This window comes from Solanum dulcamara, chromosome 4, assembly GCF_947179165.1.
Source record: "Solanum dulcamara chromosome 4, daSolDulc1.2, whole genome shotgun sequence".
In the NCBI taxonomy this organism is placed as follows: Eukaryota; Viridiplantae; Streptophyta; class Magnoliopsida; order Solanales; family Solanaceae; genus Solanum; species Solanum dulcamara.
In genome coordinates this window covers 2,201,678-2,218,357 of record NC_077240.1, presented here as the reverse complement: position 1 = coordinate 2,218,357, position 16,680 = coordinate 2,201,678, and the positions used below count along the sequence as shown (strand labels likewise).

General features: G+C 33.1%; 2 protein-coding genes across 6 annotated transcripts; one reads left to right on the top strand and one right to left on the bottom strand.

Annotated features, from left to right (window-relative positions):
- The first annotated feature begins 480 nt into the window (after nucleotides 1–480).
- On the top strand, nucleotides 481–6,066 carry LOC129885435 (phosphatidylinositol/phosphatidylcholine transfer protein SFH12-like). The gene is made up of 14 exons (XM_055959710.1): nucleotides 481–531; nucleotides 998–1,134; nucleotides 1,771–2,032; nucleotides 2,249–2,348; nucleotides 2,443–2,709; nucleotides 3,091–3,168; nucleotides 3,277–3,378; nucleotides 3,461–3,510; nucleotides 3,611–3,710; nucleotides 4,123–4,215; nucleotides 4,317–4,415; nucleotides 4,561–4,642; nucleotides 5,263–5,636; nucleotides 5,730–6,066. The coding sequence occupies exons 2-14, from the start codon at nucleotides 1,089–1,091 to the stop codon at nucleotides 5,814–5,816; spliced, it is 1,740 nt and encodes a 579-aa protein (XP_055815685.1). The 5' UTR covers nucleotides 481–531; nucleotides 998–1,088; the 3' UTR covers nucleotides 5,817–6,066.
- A 419-nt stretch (nucleotides 6,067–6,485) lies between these two features.
- Nucleotides 6,486–11,804, bottom strand: LOC129885434 (phosphatidylinositol/phosphatidylcholine transfer protein SFH8). 5 transcript variants are annotated; one of them, XM_055959704.1, is made up of 15 exons: nucleotides 11,630–11,804; nucleotides 11,425–11,518; nucleotides 10,231–10,534; nucleotides 9,718–9,817; nucleotides 9,328–9,594; nucleotides 9,140–9,217; nucleotides 8,941–9,042; nucleotides 8,803–8,852; nucleotides 8,592–8,691; nucleotides 8,294–8,383; nucleotides 8,085–8,204; nucleotides 7,864–7,996; nucleotides 7,192–7,595; nucleotides 7,027–7,101; nucleotides 6,486–6,782 (listed from the first exon to the last, which is right to left on the bottom strand). In XM_055959704.1, the coding sequence occupies exons 2-15, from the start codon at nucleotides 11,456–11,458 to the stop codon at nucleotides 6,759–6,761; spliced, it is 1,881 nt and encodes a 626-aa protein (XP_055815679.1). In that variant the 5' UTR covers nucleotides 11,459–11,518; nucleotides 11,630–11,804; the 3' UTR covers nucleotides 6,486–6,758. The 5 variants fall into 5 exon arrangements, with proteins under 5 accessions (XP_055815679.1, XP_055815682.1, XP_055815683.1 ...); XM_055959707.1 differs by having other exon boundaries at nucleotides 7,192–7,580; XM_055959708.1 differs by having other exon boundaries at nucleotides 7,192–7,577.
- Between the last annotated feature and the right edge of the window lie 4,876 nt (nucleotides 11,805–16,680).

Sequence of the window (16,680 nt, the reverse complement as noted above, 5' to 3'; positions counted from 1 at the left end):
TTCTATTTCTCGTCTTTTACTTTTTTGAGTAAATAACTCTTATATCATGAAAAATATAACATTTTCAAGTGATTGTAGAATGATTGACCGTCTATAAGTTCAATTCTCCTTTACTTCAAACAGGTAAATTCAACACCAATAATAACAAATTCAATATAATTTTTTAAATAATAATCGTGTCATTGATAAAACAAAAAAATGTTAAGGCTTAGCGTGGGGAGAGTACCTATAGTTTGAACATAGTGGTTTGCACTACGCATAGAACAGGAAGAAGATATTAGCTTAGCTGTATATTTGACTAATATGAGGACCTCGTCAAATTAAAAATAAAAAGTTGCTAGTAATTGGTAAATTATCTAATCCAAATCAGCATGTTTAATTATTTTTATGATTAGGAAAATAGAAAGAAATATTATCGCTTGTCCATTAGCTAAGTTATTGGGACAGCAATACTTTCGGAGACTAATAATTCGGTTATATAAGACAACTCCCTACCTATTTTCTCAAATGTCCCTGATACTTATGTCACTGGTAATAATAATATTCTTCTCCCTAATTTTCCTTTTGCCTTCATTTTTTTCTTGTTAGATTAATTGTTTAGATTCTTCTACATTGGTTGAGATATCGAATTGTCATGTTGTTATATCATCTAGCCTATGTGATTGAGTTAGGTTTGATGTTCATTTTCTTAACATTTTATCAAAGACAGACTCATACATTCCTAAGATATTCACAATGTTAGATTGTCCCATCTTGGTTGGTGATTAGACTATTGTCTCCTTGTATGATTTGAGATGATCCTCGGCTCATGAATTAACTTTACTTTGGTTTATATTTTTCTATGCCTTTTGGACTAATTCTTATATTGATGAAGTTATGTTTGTTGTGAATAATATGGAAGAAATTCTGTTCCAAAGATCAAGGTGCCTATTTCTGCTGGTGCTTTCAAATGTTTTTTCTTCTGACTTTGGCTTTTTTTTTTTTTTTGCTTGAAAAGGTGTAGGAATTCAGCAAGAAAAGTTAAACCTCTAATTTGTCTCAAACTATCACCAATATCTCCAGTAGATTAGAGCTAGCTTAATTCAATCATGAGTGAGTACAAGTCAGGACCTCTTGAAAGACCTGTCAGGCCAAGTAAGTTTTTCTTAACCTTTGCTGCATTTATTTTGTACCCTTAATCTTGTTATGTACTAAAAATCTTTAGAGTGCATCCTGTCATATGTATTTTTTCTTTTTTCAAATAAATATGTTGTTCGAACCAGCTTGGATACTTTGATTGTTCTGTCAGATACCTATTACCTCCCACCAACATACATATAGTGATATAGTGTTAGAGTCAGGAACTCTAACAAGGAGATTAAAGAAATGCAAAAATGTCACAATTGAAATTTGAAGCCTGTCATCTAAAGCAATTCTTGAACCATCTTTGTCTCTATATTATAATTTTCCATTATGTATAGGAGATTCCACTTATACATATGCAAAAGATTTTTTTCCCATCATATTTGCACTATATCATTTTTTTTCTGAGAAAGAGGTTGAACCCCTTATGTTCATCTAGGCAGGCCTATGAGCACATATACTGAGTAACTCTGTCGTTCTTTTCAGAATATGCAAAAGTTTCACAAGTTTAAACCCCATTTTGTGTTGTTGTTAGTCTATGGCTACCATGTTATCATCCTCTTTGGATGTTTAAGTCTAATAAAAGCTCTGTCAACTTATTGATTCTTAGCCAGCATATGCCATCTGCTTATGTATCTTATTTCAAAGGTCTAGAAAAGTTTGATATGGATGCTGAAGATGAGAGGAAGACAAGGCTTGGGTCTATCAAGAAAGCGGCAATTAATGCCTCCACCAAGTTTAGAAATTCTCTAACAAAAAGGGGTCGTAGAAACAGCAGAGTCATGTCTGTCGTTGTTTTAGAAGATGAGCATGACGCAGAGGAATTAAAGGCAGTTGATGCCTTACGTCAAGCTCTTATCCTTGAAGAATTACTTCCTGCAAAACATGATGATTATCATTTGATGCTAAGGTGACCAAATTCATTCTTATGTACATGATAGAAATTATATACCTTCGTCATCAGATCAGATTATAAGTTTTGATGCTAAGTGAATGTTGCTACCTTTCCTTAGGGCCTTTCATACTATTGTCATTAGCAAATTGGACGTTTTCCTTAATATTTAAATGGACCGTTTCCCTGTCTAATAATACGTCGTAACAAGATATCATTGTGAAAAAATGACAGATTCTTGAAGGCTAGAAAGTTTGACATTGAGAAAACAAAGCAGATGTGGGCTGATATGCTCCAGTGGAGAAGGGAATTTGGTGCAGACACCATCACAGAGGTATTTTTGATAATGAAACTGAGAATTTATTGGAAGAACTATAATTTCAAGTTTTGTTTTTAGGAACTGACGACGTTTTGCACATCTTGAATAGGACTTTGATTTCAAGGAAAAGGAAGAGGTCCTAAAGTACTATCCACAAGGCCATCACGGAGTTGACAAAGAAGGGAGACCAGTTTACATTGAAAGAATTGGTCAAGTAGATTCGGTCAAGCTATTACAAGCCACAACAATGGACAGATATCTCAAGTACCATGTACAGGAGTTCGAGAGGACCATTAATGAGAAGATGCCAGCTTGCTCACTTGCAGCCAAAAGACACATTGACACAAGCACAACTATCCTGGATGTCCAAGGAGTGGTATGATCATAGGATCTCAAAAACTACTTATTCCCTCCGTTTTCAATTTGTTTTTTCTTATTTTGACTTGACACAGAGTTTAAGAAAGCAAAGAAGACTTCTGAATCTTATGGTTTTAAACTAAAGATATGAAGAACGTACCAAAATATCTTTTATTCTTGTGTTCTTAAACATGTCATGTGGAAAGTTAGAATATAAGAGTTGCTAAAAGAGGAAAGAGACATGATTTTTGAAACAGAATAAAAGGAAAGTAAGACAAATAAATTGAAACGGAGGGAGTAAATAAGAAGGATAAAATTTTCACATGTGTGTTTTAATCTGTTGTAGCAGATAACCTGCCTCATTTTTCGGTTACTAATATGACTTACGCTAATGCCTCAGGGACTTAAAAACTTCAACAAGTCAGCAAGGGATCTCATTCAACGCCTCCAGGCTATTGATGGCAACAATTACCCCGAGGTACTTCTTTCTCTATCACTCAGCTGAAGCCCTGCATAACAAACATTCCATACGTTAATAAGAGTTTTCAAGTCCTAGTGTTTAATTAATCGTGTATTTGATTTCTAGAGCTTGTGCCGAATGTACATCATCAATGCCGGTTCTGGATTCAGACTCTTATGGAATTCCGTCAAGTCATTCCTTGACCCAAAGACCACTCAAAAGATCCATGTAAGCTCATAGTCAACGACAAGTCTAAGCACTATTTCTGTCTGCCCTGTAGTATAACAGAAGTCTTGTTTTCTTTTTCTAGGTTCTTGGCAATAAATATCACAGCAAGTTGCTTGAAGTAATTGATGCCAGGTAACTCAAGTTATACTTAAATTACTCTTAACTTAAGGTGAAATTAAACATTCGGATTAGATTATCTGCATAGAGCCTAATTTTGGCTTGATTGTACCAGTGAATTACCGGAGTTCTTAGGTGGAACATGTACTTGTGTTGACAAAGGAGGATGCATGCTTTCTGATAAAGGTCCATGGAATGATCCAGAGATAATGAGGGTAACTTTCAACTTTGTAATGTTACGTTCACAGGGATTATTAATTCCATAAGATGTAAATCCTAATTCATAAGAGTAAATTGTCCATAGTACTCAGGCCTAGCCTACAAAATAGTGAAGCAGTACTAAACTTATTGTTTTATTTAACACTTTGAAACATCCTCATGAACCGCGAAATAGGAGGAAAGTACCATACTCCATATTTATGAACTTATTAATCTGTTCCATACTCTTTTCTATAATGGATGTAATTGTTGGAAAATCTGACTGCATATTGTCAATATCCATTTCACACTATAAATAATACATAGAATCTGATAGCATGTTGTCGCTCATTAGCATCACCTTTAAGACTGTTAAGTAGTATCACTTTCCTCTGACATGCCTGAAATCTGTGATTGATTTGATGCCAGATGGTTCGCAATGGTGAGCATAAATGTTCACACAAAATTGTGATCTCAATGGATGAGAAAACTATCCCAGAAGATGACAATGCCAACGCCAAGGTGTCTCATCTCTGCTGCTTTTCTCAGTTACTTTTGTTCTTCATATAACTATGGAGTGATTACATATATCAGATGAGTTACAAAGTCCCTCAATGTTGCAGAATGTAAAGAAGAGCACTTCTTTTAAAAAGGAAACTGATTCTTCCAAGGTTCAAAGAGATAATGTAGCACATGGACAGCTTTCACCTGTCCGCGAGGAAGTAAGTTGCTTCTTTATCCACAATTTTGTGACTAATGCAAAATTGCATTTCACCTACATGAAGAGTAGTTCTTTTAGCTTCTTCACAGTGATTCATCCACTACTATACCTTAATCTAAATTCTACGTTTTGGTTTTGCTTTTCAGTTTGATATCCCTATCGTGGACAAGGCTGTTTATGCAACTTGGCCTAAAGATGTAAAAGCTGGAAACTTTACCAATTCTAAAGGTACAAAATCCGCCTATTATCAAGTGTTTCACCTTGGTTGACGAAATGTGTTGTTTCCTTCTTAATTCTTATATAGTGTTAACTGTTGAGCAATCCTTACCTCATGAGATAGCTTTCGTGTTTGAGTTCAGTCCAAAATTCATTTTCTTAACATAGTGTTAGACCCAAATCCATCTTAATTCTTGGTTTACCCGATGTTGAGTCCCATGTTATGTTGTTCACGCTCCAAAAGTCTATCCCTGGTCGTGCAAGAGTATTGCATCTTTTATTTCTCTTGATTGAAATTTTCCAATATTCAGTCTTACACACGTCTTTTTTATTAGTGCTTCTAGCCGTTAAGTGTCTACATTGGTTGAGAGAAAGAGTTTTTGCCTCCTTATATGGTATTTGGCCAATGTACACCTTATGAGCAAATTTAAAGGTTGAGTTAGAACAACAGCATGTCTAGTATAATCCCATAAGTGGGGTCTGGAAAAAGTAGGATATACGATGAATATCCATTTTCATAACACATTCATTCGGTAGCTGATGTTTTGCTGATTCAAATAATTACAGTATTTTTTTCGTTCTGCTCATTCATCTGCTATATTAATAACATGTATTCCTCTTTCGAGCAACAGATTTCTTCCCTGTCCACGATGCTTGTAAGTCAGCGGAAGGATTTGGCAACCCGGTATTCAGTGGAGTGATGACTTTAGTGATGGGCATTGTGACATTGGTTCGGATGACTAAAAACATGCCAAGGAAACTTACAGATGCAACACTCTTGGCTGGTTCTTTGTATAGTGCTGACATGATTAAAGAACAGACTCATGGACATGTCATTACGACAAAAGATTACATTAGCATGATGAAACGCATGGAAGAACTCGAGGATAAGGTCATTACTCTTAGCCACAAACCTTCTTCTATGCCACCTGAGAAAGAGGACATGCTTAACGCTGCCATTAACCGGGTTGGTACTTTGGAGGAAGAACTTTTAGCTACCAAGAAGGTATTATCTGCTTTTCTTAGGAAGCCTTCATACTCTATTAACCAAGTCTGTGACATTGCCTAATATACTTTTTCCTTACTTTTAAACTGACAGGCTCTTGATGAAGCTCTTGTTCGTCACCAAGAGCTCCTATCCGCCCTTGAGAAGAAAAAGAAGAAGAAGAAGTTCTTTGTTTTTTAAGTTTGAATTTCTTTAGATAGATTTAGAGATGGTGATTTTCTTTTTTTGCCTAAGAAGTCTGTTTGAATGATCTCTCGCATATTTGTAAAATTAACTCTGTAAACTTGAACATTGTTTACATTACCTGCAGTGCTATTACTGCAGTAGCTTTGTTCTATACTTTTCGGCGAGATTTACTGTTCACCCTCTCCATTGGAGCTCTAATGGCACATTACAGATACATCGGCTTGTATTTTTTCCTGTAAATAAAGATGGAAGCAGTTTGCTGTTTGCTTTTGTTCATATTATAGTCTTGTTTTCCATGACAGGAACATCTTTCACTATACACATTAGAATCTTGATGAGTAATTTACTTGAGCAAATTTATATAAATCATTATTTGCCATTTTGCTTCTTTTACCTTTTACCTCTTTTGATCTTTTCTATTCTACTGATCCTCTTTTGTTTGTTGTAACTTTCATTATTCACTTCAATTCACACATATGGAGAAATGTTCCATTGCTTATAGTGAGAAGGAATTAAAAAGCGCTACCCGTTTAGAAAAGTTTGTTCATTTCTACTTGAATATAACACATGGTATGATTGTGAATTAAAACTACTTCAAAGGTTACGTCATCAACAACGACAACTACACCTCAGTCGCAAACAAGTAACTTATAGCCGGCTGTATGATCTCGACTTTCTTCAATTAAGTTCATTTTATATCATCATTTCAAATGTTACTTCATTATTCCAAAATCAAACAAGAAACTTACAGAACATATAATTTTTCACATTATGAGAAAGTGTTCACCTCATTTTGCAAATGATCAAAAAAGGATAACACTCAACACAGATCCACTGCACAATGACTGGGAGTATTGCCAACACATTACAAATATGTATCTCATTTGGATACCTACAGTGGAAAATTCGAGATCCATGTCCTGAAGCATCTTCATATTAAAAGCAAAACTTCTTCTTTTTCTGCAAAACAAGGCATTATGGATGCAAATTAGCAACAAAACGCAATTATGGAACCACACGAATACACCAACTTAATAGCACGAAGAGGAAAGTGCACGTGCATTTCTATTCAAAAAACTTGCTTTCTCATATTTGTTTTACTTTTCAGCGAGTAAAGTAACATATTATGGAAACAATTTCAAATCCTAACTAGGCTAAGTCCTACTCTGATGATGTTCAAACTACCATGCAATAACACACTCACCTGGTACTTGGCAGCTTCTTGACCGTCAATGTAAGCGAGAAGTTCTTCTTGCCTCATCAATGCCTCATGTAATGCCTGTTCAACCATAAACAAGCAGGGAAGAAGGTATCAACTCAAGAACAGGATTTCCCTTTGCCTATTTAAAGGGACATCATGAACTGTTACCTTCTTGGTTGCTATTAACTCAGCTTCTAGGGCATCCACCCGGCAAACAGCTGCATTTAGCAATTCAGCTTTTTCATAAGGCATCTCAGACGGCTTTTCTTGAAGCGTAGTTACTTTGTCTTCAAGTTCACCCAGTCTCTTGAGAACAACGGAGAGCAGTTGAGCTTCTGTAAAGGCTGGAGTAGGTGAAGGGGGGCGAAACTCCTCTTTAGGGCTAGCATCAAATGTGAAGTCTTGAACACCTTGGTTCTCAACAGTCGATGCACCTTGAAGTTTCTTGGTAACACGGCATGTAATTGAGCGGAAAAGCACAACAACAGTCATGAAGAAGGCCATAAGAAGTCCTAAAACTCGAGCATGAAGACCTTCTACAGGCTTTTGGGAGTCTGCTGGTGGAAGCATCACTGGAGAAGGTTAATAGAGATGGAAATAATGTCAATACAAATTAAGAAGTTTATCAAGACAACTGCTGTAGTAGGCCAACAAGAAGCATAATAGGTTCAAGTTAACCATAGAATTGTACACATAACAAAGTGAGCGTCTCTTTTTCCTTTATTAGGTGCAAAAAATTGACTTCCAGTTTAATAAACATTCAGCGATACGTATGCTTCCTCCCCTCCCCCTTTCATTGTGTACACATAAGCAGTGCATTCTCTTCTCAATAATTCTAACCTTTGGGGATGGAGGGTCTTTGAAGGGATGGTTCCTTCTTCCATGCAGAATCAACAGCCTTGTCGACCATGGGAACATATTCATCATATCCTGGGAAGTTTGGGGTGTAGCCAGGCATTCCAATAGCCTTGGCCTGTTTAATAACGAGCAAAAATTAAGTATGACAATAACAAAATTAAGAAAAGCCAAATCATGAAATTGAGCGAAAATGGAAAGTATACCTCTTCTCGGACAGGAGTAAGCCGGAGATGTGAATAACTCCTTACAGCTTTTGGGGAAGCAATATCTTCAGCTTCAGATCCAGATTCAGCAGTAGAGGTGTCACTACTACCTTTCACCTGCTAAACTAAAGAATATGAGTACCGACCTTCAGAAAAGCAAACAATAAGGAGTATTTCTTAATAATTTGGAAATTCAGCAGAAATCCTACCATTGGGTAACGAGGCTTAGCATAAACTATCTTCCCTTCACTATTTAGAACTTTAACAAGCTGCTTGGCACGCCGTGCTTCACCAATCATCTACATCCCAAAAAGAAAAGGAGTGGGGATAGGGGGCGGTGTGGGGTTCCATTAGTTTGAAAAAATAACACGTCTGCGTCACCAAAAAAGATGGTTTCTCATTTTTAAAAACATCTTGGAGGTGAACATTTTCCTGAAGATGTGATGAACAGAGAATTATCAGAAAATAACGTTACATCAGCTGTGACTGTGAGGGCCTTGAAAGTACCTTCAATATATCTGGATTTTGCCATGGTCCTTTATCTGAACGCATGCAACCTCCTCGATCTGCACATGTACAGTTACCACCTATGAAATCTGGCAACTCACTGCATAAAAGATCAGCAGAAGAACATTGAACAAATTGTCAGCAACACTACCAAACAAATAAATATAGAAAAAATTCCTTGTCCAATGGATAATAATTCAGTTCCTTTTACCTAGCATCAACTATTTCAAGCAATTTATTTTGATACTTGTTCCCAAGAACCTATAAGAGACATCAAAACAAAAGTAACGTAAATGCAACCAAAATTTTAAAACAGAGACAACACAAGTGGAGAGAAGTATTGGCAGACATGTATCTTGGAGGCCGTCTTGGGGTCCAGAAAACTCTTAACAGTATTCCACAGGAGCCTAAAGCCAGCCCCAGCATTGATTATGAACATCTGATGAAGCGTCTGCACATATCAAAAAATAGGAAAATGTGAGAATGATCCAACAGTTAGGAGACCCTCATTAGTAGTAATATTTATTCAGATGGGGATAAAATCATGCCTCAGGATAATTATCACCATCAATCTTCTGGAGCCGCAAAATGAGCTCCCTTGCACTCTTGCTAAAGTTTTTCAAACCCTAAGAAATCAATGATTAAGAATAAAGATAAAAATAACACCTAGTTCACGCAAAAACTGCTTCTCAAATTATCAAGGTTAGAGAAAGAAAAACCAACAAAAGTAACTTACCACTCCCTGAACGTCCAAAATAGTAGTGCTACAATCAATCTGCCTTTTTGCAGCTATTGTACAAGCTGGAAACTTGATCAAAAAGCTTTTCTCGAACTCCCTTACGTGATATTTTACATAACGATCCATGGTTGTGACTTGCATGAGTTTGTTAGGATCAACTTTCCCTAATCTTTCAATGTATACTGGTCTTCCCTCCTTATCAATCCCATGATAACCTTGGGGATAATATTTTACAACTTCTTCCATCTCTGGGAATTCAAAATCCTGATGAATAATTAAGTAAAGAAAGCATTTCAGCCTAAATGATTCTACAAATATACGATAAAAATATAATGAAGAACATTGTCCTAGGCTCTCCTAGCCATACATGGCGAGGAATAATATTACCTCCGTGATTGTGTCAGCGCCAAATTCCTTCCGCCACTGAAGCATATCAGCCCACATATGCTTGGCTTTCTCGATATCAAACTTTCTTGCTTTTAAGAACCTGCAACACACATAGAACAATTATTAATATATTGGAATGCTGCTAAACTGGACAACACCAAGAAGAAACAACCAGAAAACTCCAGATCCAGATCCAGCTTAAGTCTCCATATGCCTGCATGCATGCATGTATGTAAGCGTTTTCATTTAGACCAACTGTGGATTTAAACATCTATACTCGCATTTGATCTATTTTTTATTTCAATTGTAGCAGGCCTGTAAGAAAGTTTTAAAATAAAGTTGACAAACAAATCCAATTTCCATAGAAGATCTATATGAATAAAGTTTCAAACATGAAAGATATAAGCCAAATGTCTCTAAACACTCAAAAGTATCAAACTAACTCAATGCAGCATAGATCTTATCACTTTTGGGCAGACATACATGTAGATGTTATAGGTACGAGGACATTACCTCAACATCATATAGTAGTCATCATGTCTCTCGGGTAACAACTCATCCAAAAGTAATGATTGCCTAAACTGATCAACAGCATGTAGCTCCTCAGCATCCCTAATATCCTCGATGGAAAGTGAGCTCAACCGTCCATTGCTTTTTCTTCTACTACCTTTCTTTTTAAGAGAATGTTTGAATTTCGTTGATGCATTCAATGCTTTCTTTTTCAGGGAACCAATTCTCGTCCTCCTCTCATCCTCTGAATTCTCAAAATCAGATTTTCTCTCTCTTCTCTCATCATGTGTAGATGACCCCTCAAAGCCTGTAATAAAGTGGCAGAAAAAAAATTAGGAGCAGAAAAATCAGTTCCAGAATATATCGAAAAAAGGGTAAAGCGGAGGCGTAGTGGAGAAAACGAACTAGACCAAACAATACCTCGGCACATGTCAATTAGAATTCACCAAGTGCAGAACCAAAAAAGTTTGACAAACTCATCTAAAAGTTCATTACTACTTAAGAATCAACATAAAATAATAATAACAGTTCCTCTCTACTATATGATTTTCCAATTTTCGTTTGTGTTTCTATACATCTTCAGAATTTAATCAGAATTTAAACTTGCAAGCAATTGTAATCCTATGCCCTAAACAGACAATTTGTTAAGATGGAACGGAATAGATACTATGTTCGACTTAAAATTGAACGATCTTCCTTAGCCACTCCACAACCCAATCACCCTTATGTTCATTTTTTGTCAAAATTCACACTGTACCCAAAACTCATTCTGATGGACCAGACAGGACATAACCAAAAACAACCTATTTATTAGTTTAATTTTTTTTCCTTCATAGGGTTAAGAAAATTAACAACAACTTCGTCTCAATTAAACTAGTTTGGAGTCAACTGTATGAATCATTTATATTTTTTTCTAACTCTGTTTTGAGACTAATTTCATTCTAATATTATATTTTTTTTACTCAAAAAACACATCAATCCAACAAAATATATCTTTGTCCTTCCTTGTAATGATAAAAACAAAAAGAAGTTCTAACCCGTCTCATCCAATACAGTCCATCAAATTGAAAAATTCAAAGAAGTTCAAGAAGCCCTAATTTTAATCAAGAAAAATAATTATTAGACTAAAGTTGGCCCGTAATGCACTTGAAAATTGAGAAATAAAAAAACATGGAAAATAAAAGAAAATTAACTCACAAGGTCTAGCAAACCGATCTAATGGACCCGACATGGCTGCCGGCGACTAGCAAATCAAGAATCTCAATTCCAACAGAACTATTAATCTTGATTCCTGTAAGTAAAAAACCCTTTAAAAATTCAGCAAGAAAAGTGGGTGAAAACAAAAAAACTCTAAAAATAAATTAAGGATTAATCTTGATTCCTGAATTTCTGGTGCATCTACCTTTTCCCAAGTGTGTAGACAGCAATAAATGCATAACCAAGAAAGAAGAAAATTAAGTGTAACTGAAAAGTGGCGTAGAGGAAGGGATATTTGTGGAAATAATAAAATTACTGACGCCGTAGGAAAATATAATCACCGGACGGCGATATAGAGGAGAGAGAGAGAGAGATTGGTGGGTTAATTTGTGAGCTGTAAATTAGATTTTGAAGTGGAACAGGAAAGTGTGGGACCCAAATAATATGCCACGTGTCGGGGTAGGAAAAAAAAATTAATGTGCCGACAGTGAATTGAAGGTAAAAATGCCATATGGATTGATTGAGTAATGATTTTGTCATTCTTTATTTGTAATTTTGAAGTATCGCAATTTGTCCTTATTAGATTAAAATTAATTGATTTTTTTTTAATTTTATCTCTACGATTAATACAATATTTTGAATGTAAACAATTTTTAATATTAGTTACTTCTATACTCTATATATATTGCATTGACATATAAACAAAAGGCAAAATGATAAAGTCTTTCAATATATTAATAATTTCTTAATCAACGTATAAAATTAAAAGAATCCATCTAATATGAAACGGAGAAAATATCATTTTTGTTTCTTTTAAAAATATCATCTTGTTATTTATATTTTCTTCAAATTATACTCATATTTTCTAATGGGATATCATATCATATTATTCAATAAATTTTTTTAACAATATAATAAAAGCTTATAAGTAACTTCGTTTAGAAATTCAATTGAGGCATTTACCCATTCTTAAACTTTATAAAAAGGTAATCAAATTTTAAATTAACATTAACTAAAAATTATTATTTATTTGTTAATATTTTTAAAAATTAATTATAAAAAGCTAATATTTTTATTTATTTGACTACATTAAATTGATATTATTAGTATATATTTTTTTGGTTATGATGTCAAAATATTATTGGAATATATATATATAGCCATGATAAACTACACTTTTAGTTTTATAATGTATTCCGTTGACCTATTATCAAGGAAATTTTTTTATTTTTGATTATTTTACCTTGGAAAAAATCAAATACTTCATTTGTTTCAACTTATTTGTCCTAAATTTTTTTAGCTTGTTTAAAAAATGTCTCTTTTTTCTTTTTATCAATCTTTTAATTTTAATTTTCCACATTACATGTTTAAGACACGAAATCAAAAGATATTTTAGTATATTTGACATATGTTTGATTTAAAATCACAAGATTCAAAAAAAAAATCATTTTCTTAAATTTTGTGTCAAACTAAAATAGGACAAATAAATTAAAATGAAGAGAGTAACAAATAAATTACTACTCCCTCCATTTCATATTAATTGAATTTTTGAGAAATTTTTCATTGTTGAAAATAATTAAATTGTTCAAAGTTCAAGATGGATGTTTGAAACTTTTTCCATATTTGTCCTTTCATTTATTGAAGTTTTATATTTTATAGGAGATAAACCACACTACTTGAAAAATTATATTTATAATTTTACAAAGAGCAATAGAGGAAAGTATAGTACAAATTATGTCCTTAAATGTTTTTTTAATATGTGTGCATTGCCTCACAAATTCAATTAATATGGAATAGAAGGAATATAAAAATACATGAACATACAAATTTAATGCATGATTAATCTATGCATTTCATATCCGCACAATGCACGAATATTATAAAAGTCCATACGAACAAATATACTGATTCGAAATTCAGATATTTTTTTGTTTAATTTTTAATTTTAAATTTTATGTTAATTCAGAAAAGTTTATTTTTATATTCAAGTTAGAGCAGATTGATACGGGTGAAAGAGTATAGAAAAATAGGACTCTTGTAAATACAACAACAACAACCCAGTGAAATCCCACATCGTGGGGTCTAGGGAGGGTAAAGTGTACGCAGACCTGACTCCTATCACTATAGGACGGCTATTTCCGAAAGACCCTCGGCTCAATAGAAGCATAGGAAAAAAGGTCAAACAAGAATATTAAAAATAGAAAAGTAGATAACGGAAGAGTTCCAAACAATAGTATAATCAAAGCACCAAAAAAATAGTAGATATCGTCAAATAATAACATAAATACCATAATAAGGTAACATAACATACATAACATAAATAACATAAATCAGAGTACAAGAAATCATAGTGCGTTAACACGCCTACGGATAAGGGGGAATAATGCCACTATGTACTAGCCTTCTACCCTGATGTGTGTCCTCCACACTCTCCTATCTAAGGTCATGTCCTCGGTAAGTCGTAAATGCGCCATGTCCTGTTTGATCACCTCTCCCCAATATTTCTTCGGCCTACCCCTACCTCTTTTGAAACAATCCATGACCAACCTCTCACATCTCCGTACTGGTGCCTCTTGGACTCTCCTCTTCACATGCCCAAAAATAGGACTCTTGTAAATAAATATTATATATTAGAATTCTTACACGATGGAACATATAGTGAGTGTGGGTGTAATGAAATTTATACCAAGTTCTAAAAAAGTGTAGGCAAAGTGAGTGTGAAGTGTCAAAATAGGTTGTTTGATTTCATTTTTAGTACGTCAGGTTTTTTATTTGAAATCTTTTTAGGTCTAATTTATATTACTTTAGCTGAATTATTTTTAACTGCATATTTATAATACAGATATAGTGATCAGTTGGGCCTTGGATTAATTAGATGGAATATAATATTTCTGTTGTACAAGAATAAGGGTGATATTCAAAATTGCAATAATTATGAGAGTATCAAACTACTAAACCATATTAAGAAAAATTGAGAGAGCGTGGACGAGATGAGGATGAACAGGAATGTGTCTATTTACGAGAACTAATCGGATTCATGTTGGAACAATTGACTACAAAAGTCATTCACTTTTTAAGGAGAAAACAAAAAAATCTTTTAAATATCTTGAATCTATAATCCAATAAATTAGGAATATCAATAAAAATGTCACTCATTATAGGAAGGAGGGAATGAAATAAAGGCTCATATTCGATGTCCGTTTATCTTATCACAACATTAGGTGATAAGTATTCCAAAGGCTTGAATATAGGATATTTAAGATTATGAGATCTTAATTTTCATATTACACCCTTAATTTGAGATAAAGTTAATACTATAATTTCGGAGTAAATTATCTCACGATTTTACACAAATATAAAATAAATAAATTCATTCTAAAATTAATCCTAAATTTAATTATTTCTTATTCCTCGTGCCAAACGAGCCCTTGAAAAATTGATAGGAAAAAAAAATAAACAATTTTTTTTTTAAAAAATAAATCTATAATCCGGTGGCACCATAATAATTTAATGGCATTACAAACACAGTTTATCCTACCAACTAAATGAGTTTGGTTAACTGCTAAAAAGACAGGTAAACAAACCAATAATTCGTGAAGTTGACTTTAAGAAATTAGTAACATTAATCATAAAAATAACCAATTAAATTACATTGTTCCTCCACATCAGCATGGGAAGTCTTTTTATTAGTGCAATGATAGAGAAATTGTATATTTCAAAAAAAAAATGTTTTTAATTTCTTGATAAATATTATATATTAAATATTAAAAATTAAAAAGAACACTTAAAATGGACAATTTTGCAATTTACCACAAAGACAGCATCATAAGCTATTTGCCTAGGTGACCACGCAAAGATATTTTAATTTTTTTTTTCCTTCACGCAAAGATCCAACTGGCTGATTTCCTCTAATTCCGGATAAAACAATGAGTTGTCTTGTTTTTTTTCCATATAATAACAATAACAAATTTAATATAATTCACAAATAAAATTTAGAAAAAATAAAATGTATGTTATATGTTATTTTATTTATGTCTTTATAAGGTATAAAGGTTATTTTTAATAATAACCTTCCTTCTTCAATCGAACTTGAGACAAATAATATGATGGACTCGGACATGCAAAGTTTTTATTCTCTTTCTGTTTTTAGTAAAAGGTTAAAAGATACAGTATCATAAAATTACATTTTTGGGGCTACATAAATTTGGGCACGTCATTATTAAGTTAGGTAAAAATTCTGTAAAGTGTACTATACATGGATATGGTCAGACTTCAGAGAGCTTTGTACCAACTTTAATTTAATTTCTTGGACTATTGGCATTATTCTAACGGTAAAGGAATAGTCTTTCATTCCAGTGACAAGTCCTTATTACGATAGGTATGTATATGTTTTTCTTTATATAGAAAAAACAAATAAACAAATTTATTTATGTATTTCTTTTGTTTTAATTTATTTATTTTATTTATATTTTTAGTCTGTTTAAAAAATATATTTTTATTTTATTTTTTGACAATTTTTTAATTTTAATTTTACATATGACATGTTTAAGATCATAAGGTTAAAGACATTTTGGTACATTTGAAATATTTTTAATTTAAGACCACAAGTTTAAAAACTTTTTTATTTTTTAAAACTTCGTATCAAGTCAATAATGACAAATAAATTGAAACGGAAGAAGTAATCAACAATGTTTTTAAAATAAATAGTGGCGTAACTAACATTTTTACTAAAGAAATCAAACTATGAGAAAATAAATACATGAACTAGTAAAAAAAAATCAACATTTACCATACATAAAAAATTAATTTTAATCATATATAAATAATATTTTTTTATTAAATAAAATTCAAATAAACCTCTAGGACAATGGTGGCTCCGCCAAAATAAAGTGCTCCCAATGTAAGTGACAAATAAAGCAATAGAATATGGGTGAGTGGAGAGTCTGGTGACTCCTTGAATGAAGCCACTGATATCTCCTCTACATCTTCTGCTTCTTCTACTTCCTCTTTTTTTTTTCTTCATAATTGTGATGTCGGATCAAGCTAAGATCCATTAAGATTAAAATAAAAATTACTATTCCATAAATTAGTAATATATTATAAAATACACTAACTGAACAAAATAAGAATGAGAGAGTAAAAGAAAAGAAAGGAGAACAGAGGAGAGAAAATGTCTGTATATTGCAGTATCTCACTCTTCAGAGCTTGGCTATATTTATAGCCACAAAAAGATGACAATTTGATAGGCAAGTTGCC